The following is a 10,936-nucleotide window of genomic DNA, read 5'->3' on the forward strand; positions in this document are numbered from 1 at the left end:
AAACACTTCCTTGGGCTGCAGGTGACTGAGAGGGGCCCGCCAGCACCCCCTCCATCTTCTCCCCGTCCTTCCCTCAGGGCTGCCCGGCCACAGGCTGCCCGGGCTCCGTCAGGCCCCGAGGCCTGCTGAGCTGCCCTTCCTCGGGCCTGCCTGGGCCTCCCTCCCCTCTCGCCTCCTGGCTCACTGGGATGCCCTGCAGACAGGTACCTTGACCACAGGCGGCTTGGGAGACAGAGATGACTTTTCTTGTCTTATTAGTTAATTACTTTTTTTAAGGAACAAAGTGGAGCACTGTGATAATGTCTGATCTCGAGATAACTTCCTACGTGCTCTAAGAGACGGTTTCCTGTCTCTTTATAGCCCAGTTCCCAGATAACGGGGGTCAAAACCCTGTCTGTGTCAGGGAGGGAGGATGGTGTGGCAGCTGCTGAAGAGGAAGGAAACCTGGGAAAGGACTCAGCAGCCTCAGGGACAGGGGCTGGGCGAGCCCTTGGCACGTGGTGCAGCATGAGCTGTTTGAATTTATAGAGGGAGGCTGGCACACAGTGACCTCAGATGAGCAGCGTGGGCCTCTGAATGATGTGACTCAGGTTTGGGAGGGCTGGCAGTGGCAATCGGCATGTCCAGCTGCAGTAGGCGAGGGTGCAGCAAAATAACTGCACTAGTTCCCCAGACATACCATAGAAACCTTTGCAAATAGAGGGAGTTTAGGTCAGTCCCATTGCTTTGTTTAATTTGTGCTTTTGATTTTGGTTTTTGTTTTGTTTTGCTTTGGGCCTTGGCACTGTGAAATGAAGTAGCATTTGAAAGTACGTAACTTTTAAAATGGAGAAATAGTTTTAAGATGTCTTGAAGTGCCAACTGAACTGTTATGCAGTCTTATTTCAGCTTTGTCATCTCTTTTATGCTCTGCCTTTTCTGAAAGCTCAGTCACAACATGGTCTTTTTTTTCTCTTTGTTCTTCCTCCTACATTGGCAACTAGTGCCAAGTGAAGTGTTTGGATTGGAACATATGGGCTGTGGCTCTGTAGACATTTAGCAGACTTCAGATCATTTGAAATGGACGAGTCATCCTGTGTCATTCTTAAGTTTTAGATAAAATCACCCAGGAAAGTCTCATCACTAACATGAAAGGATCTTAAAGTAGGCTCTGAATATATGTACCACTTTAGCAGCCACTGAAGTACACCCATCTCCTGGGTGGAAAACAACAGCTGTTTAGTCATGTACAGCAACAGTAGCAAAACAGTAGACTCAGAGATGAATAGTACCATATGAGAATTCACATTTATGCAATTTATTTTTTTTTCCATTGCTAGGAAGCTTAGTTGCTATACCTCTGATCCATGCCTACTGGTTTAAGTGCATGTGTCTGCCAATGAGTCAGTTTTAAGCACACGTTGACAGGCTACAATATACTGTGAAGGTTAGTATGTTTTCTTCAGTCATTTGACGAGTTTGGATTGTTTTCTGTTTGGCCATGGCCAAAATACAGAGATTAAAAAATAGTACTTGGACTGGCAATAACATACTCAATAATGTTTAAAAATAATTACAAAAGCCAGAACTTAGCAGCAGAATTAGTAACACATAATATATAAAAATGAAATAAAAATTCTTCTTGCTGCATTTTATGAAATAATAATTTTTATTATAATACAAATCAAATGTAGTAGGTCAAATACATAGTGATTTTGCCTCCATTCCGTATGGGTAATACTATAGTCTAAAAAGAGTTTAAACATGTCAGGAATAAATATTATTTAATTATAAACCAGTTTTTGTGCAGCACTGCATGGGACTGGACTGATGCTGAAAAACCAGCACACCCACCTTCCCATTCAGAGAGGATTCTACGGCTCCAAGAAATTTTCAGTTTGGAAGTAACTGCCACAATCAGCTGTCCTGAACTTGCATTCGTGCAGGCTGTGTGCATTCTACAAGTAATTCTCTCCTCAGTTTCAATAACTGGTTGAACTAGGGCAGATCTTCCAGGTAAAAGATTGCATTTTGTACTTACATATGAGAAAAATATCATTAATGTTATCTGATAAGACTGGGCTTCAACTTCCTAGGCTACAGACAGCCATCTCAGGTTACAGTTTCATTTGGTTTAGGAATAATGGAGAAATGTATGGTACCATCTTATCTTTTTATTGCATACAAATACATTTATGCTCTTTGTCTTACCTGTTGGCAGCTTCCACCCTCAGAGCATGACCAAATAGTTGTAGCACAACTGAGGAGGTGGGGAGCTCCTGAAGTGCATCAGCTGCTGATGAAATAAAAACTCAGTTGTCAGAATGTTCCCTTGAGAAGGTCCTGTCCTTCTTTCTCCCTGCCCAGCTGCTCCTTCTTTTGCCAGAAGCTTCTGACCGTATCAGTTGGGCTGAATGCCAAATAAATTGTATGTGTGTCTGGTCTCTAAGTAAGCAGAATTACATTTCTGTCAAGGGTACAGAATGAGAATCCTTACTTGTTTCAAATCAAGTACTGGGTATGCTTCCAATGCAAAATTAATGACCCTAATTTAAACCAGGAGGAAATGGGAAGGGATATGTTGGATTTGGAATTAGACAGCTGGAGAAGAAATACAGTAGTGAAAGCATTTATGAAACAAAAACTGAAGCAATTACAATCACTTCTCCAAATGTGGAAGCCTGAAGTACTTCAGGATACAGGTCCACTAATTACAAGTTTAGGAAATATGCCTATACAGCTTTACCTCTGTGCTGGCAGGAAATAGGAAAATAGATCATCAAGAAATTTAGTTATTATTCTTCTGGACTTCCTCACATATCGGCACTTTAAGTGCTAGTAATTTGATCACTCAGTCCTGGAAGAGTTGTTTGATTATGCTCTTATAGACCAGGAAGAACTTAAAAGCTTTCTTAGTTCACTTCCATCTGTCCACAATGTCTCGTGCTGTACTGTCTCAAGAGGACTCACTGTCACAAATGAATGTTTTTTACTGCAAGATATGAGACTGATGTATTTAGGATATCAGAGAATTTATAAATTAAAGAACTATGAGTACATGTTTTTCTTAAGATAACACAAAGTTTAAGCAAGCTCTTGAAGTCTTAAGTTCCTGGAGAATTATTCTTGAGAGGAAAACCAATCAAGAATATCATCAATAATTATAGCTCTGTGTAAATATCTCCTGCAATTTCTTTATATAGGTAAACATAGTAAACAAGAACAACAAGCTCTTTATATCTGCTGAGTTAGCTAAAATTGCCAGTTGCAAAGCAAAACAATTGTTTTATTGTTTAGCCTGTGTGTTAGTCTGAAAAGGTATATGTTGGGCTCAACAAGCTACTGCTTGTTGCAAAATAATTATGTTGGTTTGAGTGAAGCTAAAATAAACTCTGTGGCAAGATAATGCATAGCATAACTGTCAATAGTCACATTATGCTCAGATGAAAAAAAAATTTGAGGGTAAAAGCAACAGAAGTTTTCTTTTTATTAAACCAAAATGCAGAATACCTGCCCTTAGGTTTCGTTCAGCTAACTTAGGGATATTATACCAGTAACTAAAAAAAGAGGAAAAAAATATTGCAGTACTTTAAGGTAGATTATCTGCTTCAAGGAGAAGTAATTTCCTTGTAACACCTTACACTGATTTGCTTTGCACAGCATCCAACTGCAACATGTAATAAATTACGCAATCAAAAAATTGCAAGTACTGATAAATGGAAAAGCTGATCACCTGTCTAAATATCAGTATGACAGGTAGAAGGAGTGATAGGGTAGAAGAAAAAAAAAAACAAGCCATGAGTCTTCTCAAGATGTTTCTTTAGCTTAATAATTACTCATGTCTTATATTTTCCTATGTAATCTAAGAATTAGCCCCACAGCTTGGTTGTTGTAACAGTAAGTAATACCCTCTAGTGGTATACATAGGAAAATAAGTCAGACAAAGAATTATTAGGGTTTTTTTATCGTGGAAGGGGCTACATAACATTTTCACTTGTATAGTAAGATATCACAGGGCTGTCAAGAAATGCTAGTTAAAATGGAAAATGCACTGCAAGCATTAGACTTGAGCTAGATGTCTTGGTTTAGTTAGAACAGCTGGGTCTAGAATATGACTCGGACCACTAGAAGTCTTGAATCCCTTGTCTGCAGGTAAACCAAACTGCCATTGCAACACTTCCAGTCTGGAAGGAGCAGTTCTAGTCATGTCCATGTCAGAGGTATCTTAGGTCTGAGGGCTACATTTAATTTCTACACATTAAAAGTAATTCTGTCAGCAAAATAGCAATACTTGTCAGTCTCCAATACTGCAGTGTAAGACAGCATTTCCATACATTACATACAGTTCAGAGCTTGTTATAAATAGGATTTTCTGAAGAAGCTCCTATACACGGTTTCCTGCAGTTACCAGATCTTTTGTTTTATTTGCCAATTGGCAAAGGTTCAGAGATTGAGGTGAAAACTGACAATGCTAGAGGAAAAAATCCAACAAATGCCCTTTTACCCAGAAAAAGCTGTTGAGCTTATTAAAAGAAGTGTGTAAATACTCTTGAATCTTTTCCAGAAGCCCAGTATATTCATGTGGACTCATCTAGGTCCATTTTTAAATCATCTTTGTTTCCATAAATATCCCTAAGTAATAGTAATATCCAGGAAGTTCTTCCATTTCTCTAAAGTAGTTGGTCAATGTGCACAGTATTTGTCATTATGTGATCATACTTGACTAATATTGTATTGTTCTGATTGTCCCTCTGGTTCTTGCCCTTCTCCTGTGACCCCATTATTGCTAAAAGTCTTAAAAGCTTTTGGCAGCTGTCATCATTTTCTGGTGGCATTGATTACTTCCCACCCTTCCAAGACAAAGGATGCCCTATTATTCCAGGTATCCCACTGGTTCAGACTTTAAATTAGCTTCTAAACTCATGTTAGGCAAGATGGTAGTGAGAAGCCAATTATTTTAAGGCCTCATGAAGGAAGGATTTACTATGCCTTATCTTTCTGAGCTGTATTAATTCTGTATTATGTTCCTGGCATTAGTTCAGCTACTGCAGGGTCTTGGACCAATGTAATCTTCAATATCTCTCTTTATCTCCTTATTATTTTTCTTCTTGTGCCATGGCAAACCAGTATCTGCTCTATCCTCTTCTAAAGCATGTCATAAAAGAACAAAAAAAAATTGCCCATGTCCCAGTCTCGTGTAGCTTCACTGATCTTAATGTAGTACAACAGGACGTAATTCAACTCAGTAGCATTCAGACTCCACATCACAGTTAATAAAACTGAGACAGTAGTTAAAAAGAAAAAAGTTCTGACAAGGATTTATTAACTTATGCTCACAAACAAATGTGTCTGACAGTTGAACGATGAGATTACTATACTCTGTACAGAGAGGTTTTTCTTCTTTCCACTGTTGACAGAACCTGCAGTACAGAAGTTCAGGAGTGGGTGTCAGTTCACAGACTCTAACCCAGTTACAAAGATGGCTGCATGCCCAGATGAGACGAAGATTCAGACATTCTTGCTACTGTTCCTGTTACTGTAGGTTCAATCTTGCTGAAAAACCAATCAAGCTGTCTGACACCTGGCACAAGAGGGAGACACTAGGTGTTACCTTCCTGTGTTAAGCTGGCTAGGAAGTTTTATTACTGAAAAGACAAAAAATAAAATCTCAAAAAACTATTTCAAGCTAAAAGCTGGAAGGCAAGAAGCTAGCCAACAGAGCCTTCTGTGCCTTTTTTTCTGTCCATGCTGCAGGTTGATAAAATTCTCCTTCAAAGGAAAAGAACCTCTATACCTTAACTGGGAGAAAATGACAGTTCTGTAGTTACTTTAAAAATGCTGCTTTCTGGCAGGTGGGCAGATACTGACTGTAAGTGCCATTTTGGGCAGTGCCAAATGGGCAGATATTGACTGTGAACAGCTCTTTGGGCAGAACACTTATTTTTCAAACCTTTAAATACTGATTTATGTATATAAGAAAGACATATAAAATCTCTAAATATTTTCTCCAAGACTTAATTTCCTTCTCCGCTGTCAAAAAATAAATATTAAAAGTTTTCTAATCTTCACTTGAATTGTCTAATTCCTCCCAGTCTGAGACGCTCATAACTTCTGATGGAAAGTCAAGGTGATACTTCATGCGGTCTGCGTGCCATTCTGAGAACCACTTCTCTGTTTCCATTAAAATAGCCCTGGGCAAAGTGAGGACACAGGCAGCCATCCCAGAAATATCATCCTCCAACTGGGGTCCTTCCTCCCAACAGTCTCTCTCTGCATCATAAATGTGGACGTAGTCCATGCGGATTCCTCTGTTGTGGGATCTGCCTCCCAAGACATAGATCCTGTTGTCTAAGACCGCAATACCTGGCTCTCCGTGTCCCGCAGGAAGTGGACATACATTTGTCCACTGATCTGTGCTTGGCCTATAGCAGGCAACCTATAAAAACAAGAAAGAGATTAGCCAAAATCCAACTTGTGTCTTAGTGACAGAGCCTGGCCATATGGCAAACTGTTTAGGAAACCATGCAACATCATCAGTCTTTTGACAGGGTGTTGATAATGCAGAGAGCCTATCACTATGTACTAGAAATACAGGACTCAGCAGAAAACTGTGCATAGCTGCCATATAGCTTTGAATCACAACTTCTGACCTTGTTGCTGGGTTAACAGCTGTATGGTATTCGAAAAAATGGATACAAAAGTGGGAGAGGTGGGGACACAAGGTGATACATGCTCAGACATAATGCATCTGTTTGCATTAGGAAAAAATGTGCTGGAACATACAAATATGACAAATCTGCTAAGCTGTCTCTGTACCATATGTTGGGAAGTTTTAGATTCCACTGGGTACCTACTTGGCTAATAGCTTTTATTTGTAAGCACCTTTTTATCATTCAGATACACTTTTCAGCTAGATTTAATTCTGCCATCTTCATTGGCTTTATGAGAGCAGTTACTTTTTGTGTCTTCTTTTAATGTCTCTAGCAGTTCTAGAAGCTGGAATAACACTGCAGCAAAATTCTCTCTAGTCATCACTTACCATCAGACACTGTACATTTAATTGCATTATACAACTGCCATCCAACATATCCTTAACAACTCTGTCCTGCAATTACACACTGGCAATTCAGAAGTCCTTGACTTAGGCAAAAAGACAATGCAAAGTAATTTAGTGTGAGGAATTTCAGGTGCTAGAGCTGTAATGCTTTGTGGTTAGACAAGACAGAGAGCAGTAAATAAATCATTGCAAGTTCTGCAGCTGAGTGGGGCAGAGCTGGTGCAGTAGCTGTTGCTGGGCAGACAGTTTTATTTGCATATTTAGTAGAAGAGAGACATTACATCAGAGTGCAAGTGTGCAAAAGACAGAGACTCTTCCAAGAAAGACACAGGTACGACATGCTCTCACCTGGTGAACATCCCTTCTGTAGCCAGAATCATTGTTGCTTCCACCAATTACATAGAGCTTTCCTAGCAGTGCAGCCATCCCATGCCAAGCACGTCTCACTGGACCATCTGCTAAAACTTCCCAGCGGTCAGTCTTTGGGTCATAGCATTGTAACTCCTTCAAGTAGTCTTCTCCTCTCCTCCCACAGGTAATATACATCTTCCCATCCAGTGCTGCTCCAGCATGTGCATATACCTGTACATGGGAAAGCAGGAGGTTGAGGTCTGGATTTATGTATTTCTCTTCAATTCAAAGTATGGAATAGACATTAAGGGAGTGACATTCCTCATGAGTTATGCAGGTATCAGCATCTGGAAGGATTTTCTTATACACAATTCCCTTCTAGGTGATAATGCTGTAAGTGTGAATTTCTGAATGAAACACACTAGAATTTTTAAAACTTCCAGAACTACAGTGGGTTCTCATTCTTTATTGCTCCTTGGTTAGAAGATCATTCATACTATTACTTTTCTCCCTGGTCCACTTGGAAACGATTCTGGTTCTTTTCTTACACAAGCAGTGTTATCAGGAGTGCAGGTACCCTGTGACACTCCACTGGATCTTAAGGCTTTTAATATTCTCAGCATTGACACATTTATTATTTGTGAGCTCATGCAAGCAGTTTATCCTCTTCTGCCTCTGCATGCCTTTTCTAAAATAGCAGTAATATTTATATTTTTAAGGTGTCCTCTGATACTCAATTAAGAGGCCTTATGAAATTACAAATATTATTTTGTGCCGGTCACTTAACCCAAAGCTTTGAAAAGGTGTAGTAGAAACCAGCATATTATCTTGAAAGATTGCTTAGGATTTTAGTTTTCTTTCCTAACCCAGATTGATCAAACAGTAGTTTGTATTTATCTTCCTCCTTTGCAACAATTTTAGCATGAACATGAAAATTCTTGTCTTTTTTAGCAGTATGAGAACAAACTTCTCCCCTCATAACCCCAATTCTTATGCCACTGCACCATTTCCTGGTTCTTGGGGTCACGACTGCTAGTTTGGCAGTTCCTGTCCTAGAAGGGTAAATGGTACTGATGACAAAAAAAATCACTCACATATTTCAAATGAGTAATGGTCTAACATTAGCTGGCTGAGATGTGATTCTGCATCACATAAGCTACACATGAGAAAAGCATCTAAAAAGATTAATTCAGGAATCAGGGAACTGTATCACAGAATCAAGGTAGTAGTGTGTGGCTAATGCACTCACCTCCTTCTTCAGAGGTGTCACATATTCCCAGGTGTTGCTTTTAGGGTCGTACCTCTCCACTTCCCTCAGGTCTTCATGGTAATCTCGGCCTGCGACGGCATATATGTAGTTGTCCACAACACACACACTGAGGTCAGCATGTTCTTGCTGGAGGGACTGTATCTGGAACCATTTGTTGTGTCGTGGGTCATACCTTGTGGAAGAATGGGATCAAAGAAGTTACTCACACAGCCACAGATCCATTGCTGGAATACCAGACAGCACCACAGTTGTGGGTTATTGTGCTGTCTTTGACTGAAATTGAGCTCAGCTGTAAAAGGGAGTGAAATTTGGCCTTGTCAGCATTTTATTATTAGCAAAGTTGTATTTACTCTATTTTTAGATGATATAATCATGCTATAAAAGCCTAGGTTTTCCATTATCTTATACCCTGCTGTCAGGTTATACATCAAAATCTCTGCCTGCACAAAGCCATTCTACAGGGTAAAACAGGCTAAAAATAGCACAAAGATTGAATCTGGATTTTCAAGAGGCCAAGAAGGGCATAAATATGTTGTGGGTTCTTTGTTGTTTTTTTTTTTTACCAAATATCTGCTGCTCAGAGTAAAACTCATGATTAATTTTCAGGTCAAAATGTCTTATCTGGCAATTTTAATTACAGAGAAAACTGGTTGTAATGTAAAACTATGCATGGCATAAATAGGGGCAACTCACCTAAGACTAGTAAAAATTAGCACATTATAAGGACAAAAAGGGTTTATATCTGGTTTTAAAATGTAGTGGATGTTATGATCTAGACCTGTTCTTTCCTTCTGCTCTTTTCCCTGGAGCAGAACCACTTAAGAGAATTCTGGAATGATGCTATCTGTTGTGCACACAAATTCTCAATAATCCATCAGTAATAGCATTTTATTTAAAAATCCATTTTGGGAGCTAAATCTCTTTTTATTGGGACCAAAACTACATTCAAATGACTTGTAGAAAATCCTAGTTCCTGTTACTATCAGGCTCATTTCTTTATTTCTTGTATTTTCTTTCTGTGAGGCCCCTGCTCAGTTCCTAATCTTTCAGCTAGGAAGTGTATAGACTGCACAGCTGGCTTACTGTCTCAGAGATGGGCAACAGGGTGTTAATAAAAATAATAGCAGGATTATCCTTCTCTTACCTCCAACACCTTGACTCTGCTCGAAAACCACTTACATTGTTGTCTCCACCAATTAAATATACAAAATTATTGAGAACAGCAATCCCCTGGTTGGACATTCTGGGGGCTAGTGCAGCTGTGAAGTGCCTCCACTCTCCCAACAAGGGGTTCAGATACTTGGCTTGATCACTGAGGACAATGGATGGAGTAGAATGCATCCCTCCAAATCCCACTACACACTGGAACTCTGATCTCAGCTGTGTCTGGGAGCTCTGAAGCATTGGCTGAAGACATTCATTCTTGTGGTACATCAATGCATCTGCGACTGTATCTTTTAAAGGACATGGACTTAATTTGTCATGAAGCCTTTGCAGGATCTGGGGTTCCATCAGAGGAAAACGAACTGTCTCAAGTAGCTTAAGGGGCTCCATCAGGGAGACCTGATCTGTCTCCACTTGCTCTGGAGAATAATGATAAAAAAGTGCTCCATCATAAACTTCAAACTCATAGTTAACTTCCAAACGGTTGCTGCTGAGAAGGGAGTAGACCTTCTGCAAGGGTAGTTGTCGATACACTTGTGTCCGTGAGAAAGCTGTGAAGTTCTTCAAAATGTAGGAGTCCAGCTGTTCACTCAAATGTCTCAAGTCATAATGGTCAGCTAGTTTGTATACATCAAGGATGTTCTCTTCATCTACCCAGGACATGAGAAAATCACAACAGAACTTGATAACTTCTGGAATCTGCAAGAGAGATAATTGTCATTTTAGTCACCACTTGCCTCACACTCAAGAGACAGGTGACAGAAGCCTGGGATGACTCTAAGAAAGTTGTCCACAAGATGACTGCTCTCCTTACAGTCTGATCACCATGTTCACTTGCACCCAATTCACCTCAGAGAAAAAGCACTCAAGATGGGTATGTACACAAATGAAATACAGATCCTCTAGTTACACTATACTGCAAGCCTGTGAGTTTGGTTTCAGGTGCAGCAGCAATGTGTCTTCCAAGACACATGGGACACTGGATAGCCAGCCTGCCTGGTCTGTTAGCATGACACCAAGCTAACAAAGTGGTGCTAAGTGTGTAGAAACCAAACAAAGAAAGCTTGGAAAGTTTAAGATTTAGTATCAAAGCTTTGCACAGCTGCAGGGGAAAC

General features: G+C 40.0%; 1 protein-coding gene across 1 annotated transcript in view; it reads right to left on the reverse strand.

Annotated features, from left to right (window-relative positions):
* Positions 1-5,774: 5,774 nt before the first annotated feature.
* Positions 5,775-10,936, reverse strand: part of KLHL22 (kelch-like family member 22) — a 6,764-nt gene continuing 1,602 nt past the window's right edge. The window contains exons 3-6 of the mRNA XM_010004791.1: positions 9,802-10,520; positions 8,637-8,829; positions 7,385-7,618; positions 5,775-6,415 (exon numbers count right to left, since the gene is read on the reverse strand). Of these exons, the coding sequence (XP_010003093.1) occupies positions 6,038-6,415; positions 7,385-7,618; positions 8,637-8,829; positions 9,802-10,520 (1,524 nt within the window). The 3' untranslated portion in view covers positions 5,775-6,037. The remainder of the gene's footprint in view (positions 6,416-7,384; positions 7,619-8,636; positions 8,830-9,801; positions 10,521-10,936) is intronic.

This window comes from Chaetura pelagica, unplaced genomic scaffold (genome assembly GCF_000747805.2).
Source record: "Chaetura pelagica isolate M959 unplaced genomic scaffold, ChaPel_1.0 scaffold249, whole genome shotgun sequence".
In the NCBI taxonomy this organism is placed as follows: Eukaryota; Metazoa; Chordata; class Aves; order Apodiformes; family Apodidae; genus Chaetura; species Chaetura pelagica.